Source organism: Melanostigma gelatinosum, assembly GCF_949748355.1.
Source record: "Melanostigma gelatinosum genome assembly, chromosome: 15".
Classification (NCBI taxonomy): Eukaryota; Metazoa; Chordata; class Actinopteri; order Perciformes; family Zoarcidae; genus Melanostigma; species Melanostigma gelatinosum.
In genome coordinates, this window is record NC_136648.1 from 25,174,539 (window position 1) to 25,195,127 (window position 20,589).

Consider the following 20,589-nt stretch of genomic DNA (forward strand, 5'->3'; position numbering starts at 1 on the left):
TCTCATATGACAGGGGGATTACATGTCCATAAGAAAAATATATGTATTCATTTCCGTCCCTGTAAGTTGGTTGTATTGTATTTCGGATAAAATCCACTTCACGCATAGACACATAAGGCAATGAAATGCATGGTAGGGTTATAAAAGACAAAATAAAGGAATATACGACTGATAAGATAACACAGACCCCCCTCAGTATTCGGAATGTTGCAGTCCAAGGCGCGCTCAGCGATTTGGCGCTAGTGTCTCCGGTTTACTGTACGCTCTCACCCAGCTGCTCTGACATACTCTTTACTCTTTCAGGGTTTGCCTGGGTTTTCAATACGTAACCCTATGACGTTAATGGGCAATCATGTCTGAAGTGGGAAAAAAGGTTTCCGACGAACTTTTCAAAGATGTCAAATTCTACGTGGTAGGGGACATTGACCAAAAGGTGAGGCTCTGGACGTTAGCTTCCTGTAGCTAAATTGGTAGCAGGCTAAGTTGCTAGCACCAGTCAATCTAAATGAAGTGCTGCAGGAGAAGCTAACCTACCTAGCTAACATGCTACATGGAAAACAGTGAGCTTGATCATTGGCTAGCATTAAAGTATTGTGACGAACCCTACATAAGTCTTGCAAACATGTGAAGCTGTATCCATGATAGTCTACTTCACTGTGAGTAATATGTGCAGAAGCTAACTTACCTAGCACTAAGGTTACACTTTTCATGCAGTCCCTTAGCATTAGCTATGAGTTTTGTAGTTGCACAGATGGTAAGCTGCTAGCTTATTGCTTGCGGTTTAACGTTTTATGTCACGGGGTTTGCTAAACTGGCAATAAAGATGGCGTGTGTTAGCTTGCTTTTTCCTAAATCATAACAGCGGAACAACCTCAGTACAGTAGTGCGCTGTTCTGGGGGAGTGAAATACCTATGTGCACGGGGTTATTCTGCGTCAACCTGTGACTATTAGCGTCTTGCTCAATTGGGCGCCCCTTACTGCGCATGTGTCAATGCTGTTTCACTCGTTGGTGCTGGGGACCTGTGGCACGGAGCTGTACTTCCTGCCAAATAGTGAACCCCAGTCGCACCTCATTCTCACCGTGTTTATATACAGCGAAAGTGATATATGGGCTGATGTTAGTTCGATACACCACCCTGTGAGCTTATTGCTCAAGTGAAATAAAGACATGATATCATAATATTACAGTAGTTCATAGAGACCTTTCCCCTAAAACGTAAACTTATTGAACAGTCTGGCCAACATCTTATTTTGAATTATTCGGGAACTATGGTTCAAATGTTGATACATCTTATCATTTCCGGTTGTGTAATGTAAGCACAATTCTTTTTTCTTCCTGTTTCCATCTCAGTCCTAACACTGACTGTTTTAGATTGAAGATGGCACTGCATGTCTCTCTTCTTTCATGTCTTTTTGCTGAGGCCTCATGCATGGGTTTCGATGGATGCCTTGTTAAAATGAGACCCTTTCAAACTAATTCAGGGTTTGAGAAAGCTTTAATGAAAGAATGTCAAAATGTGTGAAACTTGCAGCAGTGGGTCTGTGACCAAGTAGCTGTTAGATGAGGGACAAAGTGCCGATGTATCTGATAGAAGTATCAGGGTTTGAACAGGATCTTTGATAAATGGTTCGTTGAAACGCTGCAGCCGTTGAAATCTATTAAGTTTGATAGACACATAGTCATTACTACCTAAATTATTACAAAAGAGAGATGCTGTTGGGATTCTGTGACAGTGATTGATTTCTTTGCTTCATGGTTATCAGTCCCAGCAGCATGTCGTAATGCTGTGGAGATGAAGACCATACAGAGCCACAGCTCTGTCTTTGTGTATGAAGCAGCACTTGAAAACATCCTGAATATCATGCTACAAAACTTGTCTAATGACTTAGACATTCAAATATTCATATGAACTGAACTGTGTACAGTCGCTTCATCTCAGACAGCTCCTATGTTAGTGGTGTTGCATTGCTATCAGAGTAACTCCCACAAGTGATTCAAGTATTTTTGAGAACTTCCGTGCTTACTCTCTCTAAATTGCAAATGGTATGATCTTTGGCCAGAGTTGACACTGTGAAGAGCGTCAGCGTCATTGTCTCAGCTAGTCTGGACTGAAGTAGAATTTGACTGAACCTTCGGCTGATGTTCCAGGTTGTGCAGCTGCTGAAGGCAGGAAAAGGGAAGGAGGTGTCCTACAATGCTTTGGCCACTCACATCATCGCAGAGGACGGGGACAACCCCGAGGTGGGCGAGTCAAGAGAGGTGTTTGACCTGCCTGTTGTCAAGGTAAGGGTTGTACCGTTTCTTCCTTTTTGTTTTGGGCTAAAAGTGGTTCTGCAGCCGGTCAGCTTATCCCAGCATAAAGACCGTAAACAGAGGGATAACGGATGAGCATATTTTCCAACATGTCAACGTATCCCTTTAATGCATAGCGATAGAGCATGTGGGAGGCGGTCACTTGGTTAGTTTCCTTATTGTTGATGTTTAATCTCTGTCAAATAGTAGCAGTGAGTTAAAGCTACTTTGAACTAGTGTCACTAAGAGAAAGAAGTAGAAATCACACTTTAACATGTTTTTCTCCTCATGTTTTCCAGCCGTCCTGGGTGATCCTCTCATTCAGATGTGGAGACCTGTTACCGTATCCTTCCACCATCTAGTCCACAATGCCTCAAATGCGTGTCATTTAAAGACGTTTTGAAAAAACAATAATTGTAGGAGCGGTCGGTCGATTAACGCGCATTCTCTCGTAGTGTCACTTCAAAACTTTCTTTTATTCCAGAACAGCATCAAAAGCATACATGGAAGTCATCTTAAACAGAAAAACCCGCTTTGTCTCATAATGCGGTCTTCTAATGCGACCGCCAATGCATAATGCGGTTGAAAAATAGTTAGTTATAGAAGTATAACAGGATTTGAAGATTTTCTCCATAGAGATCCCATTCAAAAGAAAATTGCAAAAAGCTGAATATTGATGGTAGCAGTAATAGCACTAGTAATAGTAGCAACAGCAAAAGTTGTAGTAGAAGTAGTAGCAGCAGTAGTAGTAGTAATACTAGAAATATTAGCAGCAGTAGTAGTTGTCGCAGTATTAGTGAGAGCATTCATTATTTCAACAAAAAAGCCTAATTTTGAGTGAAACGTTTAAATACAGTTAATCCATGAGGCTTTTATTTTGAAAGGGTGGGACTGGGAGGGGGAGAGGAGACATAATCATCATGTTTGACACACATAAACAGAGGTTATTAAATGACAGGCTTCACACAAGCATTTCAGTTAGAATTCACTCTGTGGGGCTTTTATTTTGAAGTGGGGGAGAAGGGGAGAGGAGACAGAATCATAATGTTAGATAAACACAAACCGGTTATTAAATGAGGCTCATCACAAGCATTTCAGTTAGGATTCATTCTGTGGGGCTTTTATTTAAAAATGGCGTGTGTGGGGGGGGGGGGGGGTGGAGGAGGGTGGAAAGACCTCTAAAGATCCCTAATGCTGCGTTCACACCGGTCGCGTTGATTTTTTGACGCACTGCAAAAAAGCGTCCAACGCACTGCACAATCGCGTCCAACGCGCCGCCGGTCGTGTTCACACCAGACGCCGCAAAATCTCGTAGCGCCGGAGAGGGGGCGTGGTTTATCGTCCTGGAAGCCGTTCACATGGCTGCCATTTATTTCTGCTGTCGACCGTGAAAGGAATAAGGACAATTGCTGCTTTGTACGTGTTGTGGAAGTCCCTCAAACATCGGAATGCCAAACGCCGTCATGTCTGGTTCATAATATTGTTCAGAGGAGCTCCGTGGATTGTATCGAGCTGTATTCACTGTGTCTAGCAAGCCACCGATCGCTGTTTACTACAGCTGTAGGAACACTAAATAAACTGATTTGGCTGTGATTCAACTGCAATAAACCGACAAAAAGGGACTCCGAAATAACTACGTAATGATACCGATTTGTACTTGTCTTCTCCGACAAAAAGGGACTCCGAAATAACGACGTAATGATGCCGATTTGTAGGTTACTGGTCTTCTCAATGTAGCTCTGATGGATCGGTGCTAGGCTATGCTAACATCGTAGCAGCTCCACCAGCACTCAATAACGTCACGTAGACGTAAATACGGCAGCGTCTATTCATTGTTTGTACCGTATGGTTTACACACACACATGTATACACATAGTTTGGTCCGGTCTCTGTTGATATGAGGTATCGTAGCGCTCTGGGTGAACACAGATGGCTACAGGATTTATTTCCTGATTCAACAACGGCAGAAAGCCAGTGATGACAGGGGGAGCAACTCAACGCTGATAGGCTATCGCGCCACAGCGTCACGCGATTATGTCGCTGAAGTTGAAAAATTTCAACTCGCGCGTTGGCGATTTTGCGCCGTCCAACGCGTCCACCGCACTGCAATAACGCGCCCAACGCGCCGCGCCATCGCAAAATCGCGCCGCGCCAGTCTCATCGCGTCTGTGCATAGACTTTGTATGTAATCTCGACGCGCGTCAAAAAATCAACGCGACCGGTGTGAACACGGCATAAGACCTGAAAGACTGTATGAGAGAGAGACACACAGAGAGAGAGAAGAAAGAATGACTGAGAGAGAGAGAGAGAGAAGAAAGAATGAGTCAGAGAGAGAGGGAGAGGAGTGTATGTGCGCGTGAGTCTGTGTGTTTACCAACATCACTAATTGGCTTAATCGCGAACACCTGTGTGCCTGAAGCCATTTGAAAATATTCTCCATAGAGATCCTATTGAAATAATAAAAAGCTTAATAATTCAAAAAGTTTAAAGGTTAGAAATATAAAAAGTCATAGCACACCTCTGGTGAAAGAGCTGAACATTTTAATAGTTGAACGGTTTCTGTAGCTTAAAAAATGAAGGAGGAGAAGCGGTGCGACGGAAGAAATAGAAGTTGAACTAGAAAAAGCATTTTCTGCTGAAAATGCGTTGGAATGCTGAAAGCTGAAATTAATTGTGAAAAAATTGCTGAAAATTAAGAAATGGGAGACTATCTGTTTGAAAAATGTTGAAGCTCGGAAGCATTTAAACTGCACTGCTGAAAAACCTTCTAGTTGAAATGTCTAACTATGGTGTCTGTAGCTGAAAGTATGAGGAAGAAGAAGGCTTTGAAAGTTGAAGTATAACAGGATTTTTAAGATTTTCTCCATAGAGATCCCATTCAAAAGAAAATTGCAAAAAGCTTAATTCAAAAAGTTTAAAGATTACAAATATGAAAAGTCAAAGCACCCCTCACCTGAAAGAGCTGAACATTTTGATATTTGAACAATTTCTGTAGCTTAAACAAATTTCAGAAGTAGTGATATTTGTAGTAATAGTAGTAGAAGTTGTAGTTGTAGTAGAAGTATCATTAGTAGTAGAAGTATTAGTATTAAGAAGAAGTATTGGTATTTAGAAGAAGTAGTAGTATTTAGAAGAAGTAGTAGCCTAGTATCAGTAGTAGTAGTAATAGCTGTAGTAGTGGTCGTAGTATTTAATATAACAGTAGTAGGAGTAAAAGTAATGGCAGTATTTGAATTGCAGTAGTAGTAGTACTAGTAGCAGTCGTACTAATAGCTGTCGTAGTATTAGTACTGGTAGTAGCATGAATAGCAGTAGTAGCAGTTGTAGTATAAGTAATAGTCGTAGTGGTAGTAATAGCAGTAGTGGTAGTGATAATATTGATGGTAGCAGTAATAGCACTAGTAATAGTAGCAACAGCAAAAGTTGTAGTAGAAGTAGCAGTAGTCGTAGTAATACTAGAAATATTAGCAGCAGTAGTAGTTGTCGCAGTATTAGTAAGAGCATTCATTATTTCAACAAAAAAGCAGAATTTTGAGCTTAATGTTTACATACAGTTAATCCATGGGGCTTTTATTTTGAAAGGGTGGGGCTGGGTGGGGGAGGGAGGGGGAGAGGAGACATAATCATAATGTTTGACACACATAAACAGAGGTTATTAAATGACAGGCTTCATCACAAACAGTTCAGTTAGAATTCACTCTCTGGGGCTTTTATTTTGAAATGGGGTGTGGGGGAGAAGGGGAGAGGAGACAGAATCATAATGTTAGATAAACACAAACCGGTTATTAAATGACAGGCTCATCACAAGCATTTCAGTTAGGATTCATTCTGTGGGGCTTTTATTTTTAAAATGGTGTGTGTGTGTGGGGGGGGGGAGGGGGAGGAGGGGGGAAAGACCTCTGAAGATCCCTAAGAGACCTGAATGACTGTATGAGAGAGAGACACAGAGAGAGATAGAGGGAGAGGAGTGTATGTGCGCGTGTGTCTGTGAGTCTGTGTGTTTATAACATCACTAATTGGCTCAATCGCGAACACCTGTGTGCCTGAAGCCAATTGAAAATATTCTCCATAGAGATCCTATTGAAAAAATAAAAAGCTTAATAATTCAAAAAGTTTAAAGGTTAGAAATATGAAAAGTCATAGCACACCTGTGGTGAAAGAGCTGAACATTTTAATAGTTGAACGGTTTCTGTAGCTTAAAAAATGAAGGAGGAGAAGAGGGGCACGGAAGAAATAGAAGTTGAATAAAGAAACAGGATAACAATAGTTGGAATGCTTAACAGCATTCCAAAAATAAAGAAACAGGATAACAATAGTTGGAATGCTTAACAGCATGGTGAAAGCGGTCACAGTTTTTTCCTTCTCATAGAGGCCTGGAACAGCTTCACACTAAATTGGGTGCGTGAGTGGATTTCGTAGCGTGGCTCAAGCATTTTAACCAGATTTAGAAATCCTTTGTTTTCTACACCGGAGTGTCCCCGTCGCTGACAGACGGGATGGTGGCTCTTCATATGTGTGGACATGCCGATGTTTTGCCGTTGTCGTGCGTCTCTCTTTAAATAACGCCTACATACCGTAACGGTTTCGTCCACCACCCTCATCCATTATTATACGTTACAGGGAAGACAAAATGTTCCCAAACTTGCGACTTAAATGACGCCGCGGCTTCTGACGTTCCTCCGCTTGCCATGACTTCACCGTTAAATGCTTCTAAGCTGCTCCGTTCACGTGAACACTACTGCTTTATATCTGTTCACTGACACTCTGCATTGATGCAAGGATAAGGATAGAATCTATAGGCAATACACAAATCATAGTAATGGCTTCTACAATAACAGTGAATATGACAGCTGAATATTAATGTTTAGAATTACATAAGTCAACAAAAACAACAACAAAAATGTTCTTAGTGATTCATTGGCAAAAAAAGATTATAGAATTTGTGGAATTAATTAAAACGTCACAATAAGAACGTGATTGTTTTCCATAACTATGTACTCCACAGAGTCACAGGATTCTCCCCAGAATCAGGACAGATATTCTTCGGTGTGACAGCTTGTCTTCCCAGGGTAAGAGTTTGTGTGTGTGTGTGTGTGATTTGTTCTCTCCATGAACTTATGGGATTTGAGAGATATGCAGATGGAGGGATTCGTTTATTCTGCAGTCAAGACGAGGCTTGTTTCTTGTTTCAAAACACTCGTGTTGCTTTACTCTACTTAACTTTGGGAATGACCTTGGGCTGGGCTGCTATTGTTTACTTGTGAAAGACAAAAACTAGTCCAGCATCTTCAGCTCATTATTGTGTGTGTGTGTGTGTGTGTTTGTACACAGCTTCCAGACGATCTCAACACTTTGTGGGCTTACATAACATTTTATGGAGGAGAATGTCAACTTAACCTCAACAAGAAGGTCACCCACTTAGTAGTGAAGGAACCAAAGGGGGTGAGTGCTCCGTGTCTGATCTTTACCATTTTATAAGTTCAACTGCGCATGTTATTGCTCAGAATCTTCATCATTATGTGCACTTCTAATTCAACTTTTATATATATTTTTTGACCTCCAGGCCAAGTTTGAGTGTGCGCTGAAGCACCTGGGCATCAGGATTGTCACCCCGGACTGGATAACAGATTGTGTTAAAGGTAATGGTAGTGCTGCTGTAGCTGAAGAATTCATGCATTCATTTTACTTTTGGATTATTATCTGATGTGCTGACTGAGGTTTGAGGATGTGTTTCTATAGTTGGGCTAAAAGTAACGACCAATCTGCAGATTATTGTCTCCATTAATTGATGTATTGTTTGGTTATAAATCAGAGAACAGTGAAAAATGCCTGTTATAATCTCCAACCGCCCAAGGCCAGGTGTTCAGATAACTTGTTTTATTGGACCAAAAGAAAAAAAACTCGAATATAATCAGTTTCTTCATACATGTAAAACAAATAAAAGGAATCTTCTGAATCAGAAGAAGCTGCAACCAGAGAATATTTGGCACTTTTGCTTGAAAGATGTTGAAAAAGATGAATCAGTTATTGAAATTGTTGCATATACATTTCTTGTCGATTTATTGGCTTCTCATTATAGCTCTTAATCCACTAATAAATTCATAAATCATTAATATATATAATGTATATTATGTTCTTTTAATAATTCGTAGTCTGTTTTATTTTCTTCTCGTTAAAATATCACAATTCCACAAGGCGGCTGTAATTACTGACCAAATATATACTGATGGAATCAGATTTACCATCTCTTCTGAGTCCGTCCAATCATCTCTTGTAATTTGACAAAAACATAATTGACAAAAAGAAGCATGTTGAAGTATCATTTCACTGTTGAATGGACAGTCTTCCAACAGTGAGTGACATTCTCTTAACAAACACCACTTAAGCACAACTGCGCTTTCTACAGTTGCTGTGGTGTCTTCCTGATGTAGCAGCTTTTCTCTCATCAACTTCTCATAGAACTGAATTTATTTTCATTTAGTTGGTTGTCGTTTTGAAAGACTCGTCGTAGTCCTAGCTGCAGTACCACTCTCTGCTTGAACTGTTATTGGTGGTGGGGCTCTGTTTTTTCAAAAAAGCCTGATGAAACACTGCTTAATGTGATATGTGGTTAACTATCAAAGAAATAAACCATAGAACCATGGTGGCCGACACGAATGGCGCTCTCTATGATCAGATACAAACAACTGTTAGTTATTCCCTCTTTCCACCCTTTACAGACAAAAGCAGGAAAGATGAAGTGCTCTATCACCCCAGACTCACGTATGTGGAGCCTGAGGAAGAGGAGGAGAGCGAAGCAGAGTCATATGACCAGCACTCCCATTCAGATGGAAGCTACAGCCCCCGGCGATCCCGGCTGTCCAGCGGCGGCTCGTCTGGTGAGGAGTCCAGCCCCCGCAGAAGGCCAGGACCCAAAAAACTGAACTCTGTCTCCCCTTCCTCTCCCCGCAAGCCTGAGCGCCGCAGCGAGCGCATGTTCGACGATTCAGACGACGACTCCTCCACTGAGAAGGAGGGCACCAACCTCAACTGGACGCCGGCTGAAGTCGTCACGCCGACACCCCCTATCCCGACCGGCACAGCCAGACGGCGAGGTGGGCCGCCCGGCAGCAAAGACCCGGTTCCATCCGCAGGCAGTGGGCTGATTAACCTGTGTGCCACTGTGCCTCCTGGTCCTGGCAGTGGAGGAGCCATGCCTGCAGAGGCTCGCTCTGCTGCTGCTGCCATCAGTCACACAACACAGCAAGGTCAGTATGTCAGGAACGGTCAGAAACGGGTCCTCCTAGATACGCTTCGATACCACCATGAGGCCCACGGTAAAGTGTGGGAGCTACCACCTGACAGGTCCAAGTCTCGGTCTCAGTCCATACCTGCAAACCTGTCGCTTTTTGGCGAAATTCGCCGTTTTGAGTCAAAATATATCATCCACGTGAATCGTGTAGCTCCGTGGGTTTTTTTTAGGGGGGGGGCAGGCAACTGGCTAGTCAGTGTTTCTCAGATTGGAGTGAGACGAGGAGAAAAGGTGATGTCGTGATCTTCGCAATGAAAGATCTTTGATGTGACGTGTCGAGTCTTGGCTAATCAGCGTTCAGATGTGTACAGCTACAGCTAACGTTAGTGGATTGTGTATTGGCGTTAAAGTTGAAGTTACTTTATGTTCCGTTACAGGTCAGACTTGCTGGGTTAAGTTAACATCCGCTGCATGCAAAACTTTGTCGACTGTTAACGTTAGTCATAATCGCGATTTAGGAGGAAAAAAATGATGAAACATGCAGCCTGAACAACTAACAAAGGTTATGTCCACTCACATTACGATGCGTTCAGGCTCTGTTCAGTGAAAATGACGATTGGGCGAAGGTAAATTATACCGTTATCATGTGTTCACATGTAATCTTGTTTTCAATATCATTCATATTGGGAAATGAAAATCTATGACCATATAACTTTCTACCAAAGCACAGGTCTAATCAGTCAGAAGATCTGGGTGTTCAGAGGCTTTTATGAATATCGACAACAAATAAATAAACGGAGCGCTTCTTAATCAGACCTGTGATTGCGAGACTGCGGTCAACTCAGCAGACACTTAAATTTTAGAGCGGAAAGATTAACGTGAGTCAACATCCGGTTTCTTCAGACGAACATCCGGGTTTCAGAATAAGATGCCAACAAAGTATGAATTATATTCACATTAAGTATAAAACATGCTGCATCTCGTGAGTTAAAGGGAAAATACACCTAAATTGTGCGTAAAGTGTCTTTAGTCTTTGATTTGAGGGTTGTTAATGAATAATACCTGACTGACAGTCAATTAAGATATTTTACTCAGTAAAAACTCTGAACTGAATTTGGACCTTCAAATGGCACATTTTTTAAATAACTACGGTGCTATAAAAATGTTTTTCTCAAAAATTCCACACAATGACTAATGTATGTGTAATCAAGGCATCGCTGAGTTAATAATTGTTGGAATGCTGTTAAGCATTCCAACTATTGTTATCCTGTTTCTTTATTGTTGGAATGCTGTTAAGCATTCCAACTATTGTTATCCTGTTTCTTTATTCCACTATTTCTTCCGTCCCCCCCATTTTTCATTGCAACTCTTCTTCATTTTTTAAGCTACAGAAACCGTTCAACTATCAAAATGTTCAGCTCCTTCAGCTCATCTCTGCTATGACTTTTTCTATTTCTAACCTTTAAACTTTTTGAATTATTAAGCTTTTAGCAACTTTATTTTTGAATGGGATCTCTGGAGAATATTTTCAAATCCTCTTAAACTTCTTCAACTTTCAAATCCTTCAACTTCCTCATACGTTCAGCTACAGACACCATTTCAACTTTCAAATGTCTGTGGAATCCCACAGATTTCCACATTTGATACGGAAGCCGTTAATTGAGAGGAAAACCAACTTTCTGCTCCATAGAGACCAATGTTAAATTTTGCTTCAAAAACATCTTCCACAGAACACGGTACCCCATTTCTAGATCGCCAATTAAGCCACATTTTTTACACTACAGACACAATTTTTACAGGATCTGTTCTTCAACTCATCCTTCCTCTCAATTATTAATGTCGGAGCAATAGGAGCTACGGTTATGGGAGTTTTGAGGATTTGTTTGAGAGATGTTTCCCTGTTTTATCTCCATGAAATGGCTTCAGGCACACAGGTGTTTGCGATTGAGCCAATTAGTGATGTTGATAAACACACACGAGCACCTCTCTCTCTCTCTCTCTCTCTCTCTCTCTCTCTCTCTCTCTCTCTCTCTCTCTCTCTCTCTCTCTCTCTCTCTCTCTCATATATACAGTCATTTCAGGTCTTGGAGACTTTTAGAGGACCCCACACACACCCACCCACCCCATTTTAAAATAAAAGCCGCACACACATGATTTGTTGCAGCTGTTACGTGTTGCAGCTCGGCCAATCAGATATGAGTATTCTGATAAGTTTCCTGATTCAAGTGACATTTACACACACCGCGACACAAGAGGGAGAGGCGAGGAAAGACATGGCAGAGCAGGACAATAGTCATGTAAGCTGTAAAAGATAAAACATAGTACAATCTCCAAATGAGAAAGTTTGCCAGAGATATCAGAGCCTCTCTCTCTCTCTCTCTCTCGTGCTCTCTCTCACTAATTCGTTCTTCTCACTAATTCTCTCTCTCTCCCTGTCTGTCTCTCTCTCATACAGTCATTCAGGTCTTAGGTACTTTTAGTGGACCCCCACACCCACACACCCCATTTCAAAATAAAAGCCCCAAAGAGTGAATTCCAATTGAAATGCTTGTGATGAAGCCAGGCATTTAATAACCTCTGTTTATGTGTGTCAGACATTATGATTATGTCTCCTCTCCCCCCACCCAGCCCCACCCTTTCAAAATAAAAGCCCCATGGATTAACTGTATTTAAACAAGCTCAAAATTAGGCTTTTTTGTTAAAAAAAATTAATGCTCTTACTAATACTGCGACAACTACTACTGCTGCTGCTAATATAGCATTACTACTACTGCTACTACTACTTCTACTATAACTTTTGCTGTTGCTACTATTACTGCTATTACTGCTACCATCAATATTATTACTACCACTACTGCTATTACTACCACGACTACTATTACTTATTCGACAACTGCTACTACTACTGCTATTCATGCTACTAAAAGTAGTAATACTACTACAGCTATTAGTACGACTGCTACTAGTACTACTACTACTGCTACATCTTCTACTGCCATTACTATGACTACGACTACTACTGGGATGTTAAATACTACGACCAATACTACAGCTATTACCATGACTACTGATACTATGTCTTAAACTTTTTGAATTATTAAGCTTTTTGCAATTTAAAAAAAATTGGTTATCTATTTTCAGCAATTTTTTGCAATTCATTTCAAATTTCAGCATTCCAATGCATTTTCTAGTTCCACTATTTCTTCCGTCCCCCCCCGTTTCGTCGCAACTCTTCTTCTTCTTCATTTTTTAAGCTACAGAAACCATTCAACTATCAAAATGTTCAGCTCCTTCAGCTCATCTCTGCTATGACTTTTTCTATTTCTAACCTTTCAACTTTTTGAATTATTAAGCTTTTTATTTTCAATGGGATCTCTATGGAGAATATTTTCAAATCCTCTTAAACTTCTTCAACTTTCAAATTCTTCAACTTCCTCATACTTTCAGCTACAGACACCATTTCAACTTTCAAATGTTGAGAAAACCCTTAACTATTGCCAAATGATTCAGCTTTTTGATATCTTTTAAACTTTTTGAACTGCAGCAATTTAACTTTTATGATTTTTCAGCCCTTTTCTGACTTTATAATGGGTGTGTATTGCGCAGCTTAGAGTGCGTGATGTCATCGCTAGAGTGAAGAGCAGCTTGAGATTCTTGTGAAAAAAACATTTGTGTTTTGCCACTGTGTCCACAATCTTCACTCTTCATGCATAATTTCTGGATTTAAAAGGAGCTAATCTTGTCCTTGTCGTAGAAAAATTACTGTAGAATCCCACAGATTTCCACATTTGACACGGAAGCCGTTAATTGAGAGGAAAACCAACTTTCTGGTCCATAGAGACCAATGTTAAATTTTGCTTCAAAAACATCTTCCACAGAACACGGTACCCCATTTCTAGATCGCCAGTTAAGCCACATTTTTTACACTACAGACACAATGTTTACAGGATCTGTTCTTCAACTCATCCTTCCTCTCAATTATTAATATCGGAGCAATAGGAGCTACGGTTATGGGAGTTTTGATGATTTGTTTGAGAGGTGTTTCCCTGTTTTATCTCCATGAAATGGCTTCAGGCACACAGGTGTTCACGATTGAGCCAATTAGTGATGTTGATAAACACACAGACTCACAGACACACGCGCACATACACTCCTCTCCCTCTCTCTCTCTGTGTCTCTCTCATACAGTCATTCAAAACTGCCTTTTTCCATCTCAGGAACATTGCCAGACTCCGACCGTCACTCTCGGAGTCTGTTGCTGAAACCCTGGTCCATGCGTTTGTCACCTCCCGCTTGGACTACTGCAATGGTGTCCTGTTCGGGGTACCCAACAAAACCCTGGACAGGCTCCAGTATGTACAAAACTCTGCTGCCAGGGTTCTCACGCACACAAAGCCCTGGCAGCACATCACCCCCACCCTCATCAACCTCCACTGGCTCCCGGTCAAGTCCCGCATCTCATACAAGATCCTCCTCCTCACCTACAAGTCCCTCCATGCCCATGCCCCCCAGTACCTATCGGACCTCCTCCGCCCACATGCCCCTCCCCGGAACCTGCGGTCTTCAGACTCTGGCCTGCTTACCACCGCCCGCACCAAACTGCGAACCTTCGGGGACAGAGCTTTCAGTGTGGCAGCCCCCACCCTCTGGAACTCTCTCCCTGCGGTGATCCGCAACATCTCCACTCTGGACGCCTTCAGAAGGGCCCTCAAGTCCCATCTGTTCGCCAAGGCTTTCGGCCCCTAGTTTACTTGTTTTGTTTGTCTGACTGTTTGTCTATACTGTTTTTGTTACTCTTGTAAAGCGGCCTTGGGTCCCCTGAAAGGCGCTATATAAATTAAAGTTATTATTATTATTATTATTATTATTCAGGTCTTAGGAATCTTTAGAGGTCTTTCCCCCCACCTCCACCCCCACACACCCACACACACACACGCCATTTTAAAATAAATGCCCCACAGAATGAATCCTAACTGAAATGCTTGTGATGAGCCTGTCATTTGATAACCGGTTTGTGTTTATCTAACATTATGATTCTGTCTCCTCTCCCCTTCTCCCCCACACCCCATTTCAAAATAAAAGCCCCAGAGAGTGAATTCTAACTGAACTGCTTGTGATGAAGCCTGTAATTTAATAACCTCTGTTTATGTGTGTCAAACATGATGATTATGTCTCCTCTCCCCCACCCAGTCCCACCCTTTCAAAATAAAAGCCTCATGGATTAACTGTATTTAAACGTTTAGCTCAAAATTAGGCTTTTTTGTTGAAATAATGAATGCTCTTACTAATACTGCGACAACTACTACTACTGCTAATATTTCTAGTATTACTACTACTACTACTACTACTACTACTACTTCAACTTTTGCTGTTGCTACTATTACTACTACTGCTATTACTGCTACCATAAATATTATTACTACCACTACTGCTATTACTACCACTACTACTATTACTTGTACTACAACTGCTACTACTGCTATTCCTGCTACTACCAGTACTAATAACCAGTACTAATACTACTACAGCTATTAGTACGACTGCTACTAGTACTACTACTCCTGCTACTTCAAAAACTGAGCCCCTGTCCTGACACAGATGAGACTGGTTGTACTGGAAGATGGCAGCTGGCAAGAAAGGCCTCCTGTAGTGGTCCTTGTCAAGGCAGAGCTGGATAGGTCGAAACTGGATAGGCTGGATAGGTCTGCAACAAGAACATGTTGCAGACATTAAAGGACCTGAGTTTCCTCGGGAAGTAGGGTCTGTTCCGTCCTTTTATATTACCAGCCTCAGTCTGTTGTCAAGGTAAACTCCTAGGTACTTGTACTTGTCCACTTCCTCACCCACCCAGAATGCTAAGTGGATCAACAGCAGTCCTTGTTCTCCGGAACTTTGTTCCATTTTTCTAACACAGTATCCTGTTGATGAAGGTTTCACCTTTTTCTGATTTGTAGGTGCATCCGCTCCAGAGGGCATCCCTGGGTGGAGCCCGGCTGCTAGAACCCTCCGCAACATCACCAACAACTCTGACATGCCGCCAACCAATCGACCTGCCAATGTAGCACATGTAAGAAACCCAATGCTCCTCCCCACATGTTTAGAACAGCAGTGCTCTGTAGGGATTACAGTACTCGTACTCTTATCTTATCCATACTCTTATCGGTTCCTTTGGATCATTTTGTGAGGACAAAAAAGAATCAACATTGCTTTATTATTCATACGTAAACAAATAGATTTTCTTCAACGGCAACTGCAGAAATCTTTAAATAACTCACTATTGTTATTGTCATGAACTCAAGTTCAATCATGAATTCAAAAGTAGTGTATTCTGCACTTTTATTTTGAAGTGCTGCTCTATGAACTAAAGGTGAATAACATTGTGTGTAAACACTTTAAACACATCAGGTTGTTGTCAGCAGCAGTGTTCTCTTCACACAGCAGCAGTTCTATCTCTTCTATATCTGTGCTCAGTGTGTGACTGTGTGTGAAACGTTCCACTGCTGTGCAACAGGAACAACATGTTTCACACGTTCATCTACATGTGTGTTGAGTCTTCATCACAGTCAGAGCATGTGATGCAGCTCTACTCTTCATCACTATGATGCTGTAACTCAGAGGTGATGAAGGTGACCCAGCTCTACTCTTCATCACTATGATGCTGTAACTCAGAGGTGATGAAGGTCATCCAGCTCTACTCTTCATCACTATGATGCTGTAACTCAGAGGTGATGAAGGTGACCCAGCTCTACTCTTCATCACTATGATGCTGTAACTCAGAGGTGATGAAGGTGACCCAGTGATGTCCAGTAGTCTCCAATGAGAGCAGCAGCTGCTGCTCGTTGTAACGCCGTCGCTTTAGTCGTCCTCTCCTTTAACACAACTCGTGTGTTCTTCTGGTGACGGTCCGTCTTGAGGCTCATAACCAGTGGTGTATCAAGTACTGAAAAGCCATACTTGAGTAAAAGTAAAGATACCTTACTGGAAAATGACTCCAGTAAAAGTCACCTATTAGAATACTACTTGAGTAAAAGTATCTGATATTTATTTTACTTAAGTATCAAAAGTAATTTTCTGATATTAAATGTACTTAAGTATTGAAAGTAAAAGTACAAGTAAATGCTGTTAATAAAAAAGTGAAGGGTCAGAATTTTGAGAATTATGAAGTTTATTCCTTTAAGTGCTGTGGCACCATGACCAAGGACATGGAGCTGTGTTGAACATAATTGGGTTGGCTGTGATCCATCCAGGAGCAACAATGTTCAACATAATATATTGTACATAAGTATACTTTTGCATATACTATGAACTTATCATCATAATTCTCCAAAAAGCAATATGACACTATGAAGGAGTTGTAACAGTGCATTTATAAGTATGCTCATTAGACTAGAGGATGTAGAGGACAAATGCATAATATTATGTTCAGCAAAACATATCCACTTGATGCATCAGGTCAGTGTTTAGAGAAAGGACACCTGCCTTGTAAACTCCTATGGGCCTGATTTGAACACAATCGGCAAAGGTTTTGCTCAAGCTGAATCTGCAATTGGGTGACTGCTGCCATCATAACTCCATCTGATCATCCACAACATGACTCAAATATCAAAACATGATCAATACTAAAGCAGCAACCCAGTCATTACTTGAAACTGAAAAATGTCCTGTTCAAAAGAAGTTTGTTTTCAAAATTGCGAGAATTCAGTCTCGCTCTTCTTGGGCTGAAGACTAGTCCTGCGATGCTAAATAGCCCTATTTATATAGCCCTAAATTTCCCTAACGCTAATGCTAACGCTGCGCTCTCGCGGCTCCTGTCAATCCTATGGTGTGGTGGCTAGCTAACATTAAGTTAACTAACGTTAAGTTAGCTACGTTAGCCAACTAGTGCTGCAATGATTATAGCTAAGATGACTCGAATCAACAAAATCTCACAACTGTCAATACTTCCTCAGCTCACTAACTCGCTAGCGATCCACTGGTGTTGGTCTTCGTCACCACCGTCGTTTGTTTGGGGAGTAGCAGGTGCTTCCATTTCTGCTTCCGTCATGAAATCAGTCATCGTAGAGTGGAATTCTGCTCATGTAGTTGCCCGCAAGCTATAGCATGTAGCATCCTGGGCATCACTGGGAATCAAAACACCGCGGCTTTGAGAGCACTTGTTTGCAATTGTGCATTAACGTGACTAACCAATGATTTAACTTGCTGCTAGGACCACTGATTCACCAAACCTGCTTGCTTGCAGTCTGTGTTCCACCACAGTCCCCGACGCTGATCTCATGATTCATTTTGTTTCTAAAGATAGATTTGATTTTGTAGCGAGTAACGAAGGTTTCAGGGGAAATGTATCGGAGTCAAAGTATCACTTTTCTTTGCAAAATGTAGTGAAGTAAAAGTAAAAGTCAACAGACATATAAATAGTAAAAAACTACTTAAGTACTCCAAGGAGATGAACTACAGCAACAAGGGCTCACGTGTCCTCTCATCACACCGTTCACTGTAACTGTTCACTGTAATGACCACAGCCAGTGTACCAACAGTCCCACGTTACTCTCAAGAACCCTGAAGTAATGAGGGTTAAGGTGCCTGTACCTTCATTTCAGCGGGTTGCTAATGCAGAGGTGTGTATAGATCACAGCTATTATTTTATTCTTTATAAACTACTTTAGCCAGATTATCATTTTCATTTAAATAATTGAACTGGATTGAATGCATATTAATTGCAAATAGAAGATAGGCCACAATTCTAACAGCTTTACAGTAACAGTGGAAGTTAATATTAATATTATCAATGAAAACCAATCACTTTATTTCTACAGGCGATGGTTCTCGCTACTCTTGCTATCTTTGTTTTTATTTGACCAAAACTTTTGAAAGTGAGACCTCGGTCTCAATGGATTGTGTCTAAAAGGTTAATAATAATAGAGCTGGAAATAGTGATTAATAACTGAATAATACATTTGTTTTAAAGTAAATGTCTTATCACTTAATTTTCTTCTCAGAGTACACCAGCATGCTACATTTTAAAGCATTAAAAATACATTAAAATGAAATTCTTGGACCCCCCCCCCCCCCGCCCTGCTGACAGGGTTTCGGGCTTGTCACCCTTTTCACCCCTCATGAGTTTGCAGGTATGTTATCAATACCTCTAGGTATTTACTACTGTCTTATCGGTTCCCGTTTGGAACCGGGTAACGGGGGCATCCCTGGTGCTCTGACTGAGTTCTCCCTACCTGCTGTCACTGAGGATACGACCTGAGGAACAGCAGGACCACATTTCATGACTAACATTATTCAAGTATTACTGAATATGGACACTGATATCATGTACATCAGTGCCTGCTCTACGTGTTCACTTCTTTATCTGTCCTCTGTTGCAGATCATCCAGAATCTGACAGTAAATCAGACAAAGCCACTGGAGCAGCAGACCAATCAGAGCCATGCTCCGACCCCCAACAGTACCAACCCTCTTCTGTTCAATCAGTCCAAACTGGCTGTTCAGCCCCTCACAACAGAGCAGCAGCAACAGTTATTGCAACAGCAACAGTCACACCAGGTTGCCCAGCAACAGCATCAACAGTTACCACAGCAACCACAGCATCCCATGATGCACCTCCAGCAGCAGCAGCAGCATCAGATGATGCAGCTACATCACCAACAACAACAACAACAGTCGCAGGTCGCACAACAACAAGGGTTCGCACAGTTGCCCCAACAGCAACAACAATTTCTGCAGCAACAGCAGCAAATGCACCAACAGCAGATGTTTTCTCAGCAGCAGCAACAGCAGCAGCAACATGCCTTCCCCCAGCAGCAGCAGCAGCAGCAGCTCCGGCCCCAGCAGCTTTTGCGACCTGGTTTACAGCAGCTGCAGCAGCAACAGGCACTGCAACAACAGCTCCAGCAGTTCCAACAGCAGCAACGCATGCAGATGTTACAGCAACAGCAGCAACAGCAGAATCAACAGCAGTTGCACCAACAGCATCTACAACAGCAGCAGCAGCAGCATTTCCTACAGCAGCAGCAACACATGCAGCAGATGCAGCAGCAGCAGCACCTGCAGAATCAGCAGCAGCAGGTTTTGCAGCATCAGAACCAGCAGGCCCTGCAGCAGCAGCAGCATCATCCGCAGCAGACAACACTGCAGCCTCAGCTCCAGCAGCCTCCTCACGTCTCACAGCTTTTTGGACACGAGCCAGGACAAGAAAGTGAGTACGCCCACAGTTGGAGTGGAGGGTGATTATGGTCTAGACCAGGGGTATTCAATTAAAATTCCAAAAGGTCCAGATTGAGAAAATCTCCTCGGGCAAAGGTCCGGAACATTACAATAATATCTAACCCGCGCTATTTAGTGCCATAAATATATTGAAGAAGCCAAGTAGTAGTAACAACGTCTCTGTGTAGTCAACAACTGTCAAATCAAATAAAGAAAGTAGAAACTAGAAAAAGCATTTCCTGCTGAAAATGCGTTGGAATGCTGAAAACTGAAATTAATCGCAAAAACATTGCTGAAAATAGATATCCAATTCAAAAACAAATTGCAAAAAGCTTAATAATTCAAAAAGTTTAAAGATTACAAATATGAAAAGTCATATCACCCCTCTCCTGAAAGAGCTGAACATTTTGATATTTGAACAGTTTCTGTGGCTTAAAAAAATTCATCAGTGGTGATATTTGTAGTAGTATAAGTTGTAGTAGAAGTATTATTCGTAGAAGTATTTGTAGCATTAGAATAAGTACTAGTAGTAGTAGTAGTGATATTTGTAGTAGTGGTAGAAGTTGTAGTTGTAGTAGAAGTATTATTAGTAGAAGTATTAGTAGCATTAGAATAAGTACTAGTAGTAGTGATATTTGTAGTAGTGGTAGAAGTTGTAGTTGTAGTAGAAGTATTATTAGTAGTAGAAGTATTAGTAATTAGAAGAAGTAGTAGAAGACGTAGTATCAGTCACAGTCATAGTAATAGCTGTAGTATTGGTCGTAGTATTTAATATCACAGTAGTAGTAATAGTAATGGCAGTAGAAGATGTAGCAGTAGTAGTAGTACTAGTAGCAGTCATACTAATAGCTGT

The 20,589-nt window shown here is 41.4% G+C and overlaps 1 protein-coding gene across 2 annotated transcripts in view; it reads left to right on the forward strand.

Moving 5' to 3' along the window:
- The first annotated feature begins 292 nt into the window (after nucleotides 1–292).
- The window catches only part of paxip1 (PAX interacting (with transcription-activation domain) protein 1), a 44,672-nt gene continuing 24,375 nt past the window's right edge, over nucleotides 293–20,589 (forward strand). For both annotated transcript variants that reach the window (XM_079285198.1, XM_079285199.1), the window contains exons 1-9: nucleotides 293–433; nucleotides 2,151–2,285; nucleotides 2,594–2,637; nucleotides 7,300–7,363; nucleotides 7,626–7,736; nucleotides 7,858–7,933; nucleotides 9,014–9,541; nucleotides 15,480–15,592; nucleotides 18,900–19,728. In XM_079285198.1, the coding sequence (XP_079141324.1) occupies nucleotides 353–433; nucleotides 2,151–2,285; nucleotides 2,594–2,637; nucleotides 7,300–7,363; nucleotides 7,626–7,736; nucleotides 7,858–7,933; nucleotides 9,014–9,541; nucleotides 15,480–15,592; nucleotides 18,900–19,728 (1,981 nt within the window). In that variant the 5' untranslated portion in view covers nucleotides 293–352. The remainder of the gene's footprint in view (nucleotides 434–2,150; nucleotides 2,286–2,593; nucleotides 2,638–7,299; nucleotides 7,364–7,625; nucleotides 7,737–7,857; nucleotides 7,934–9,013; nucleotides 9,542–15,479; nucleotides 15,593–18,899; nucleotides 19,729–20,589) is intronic.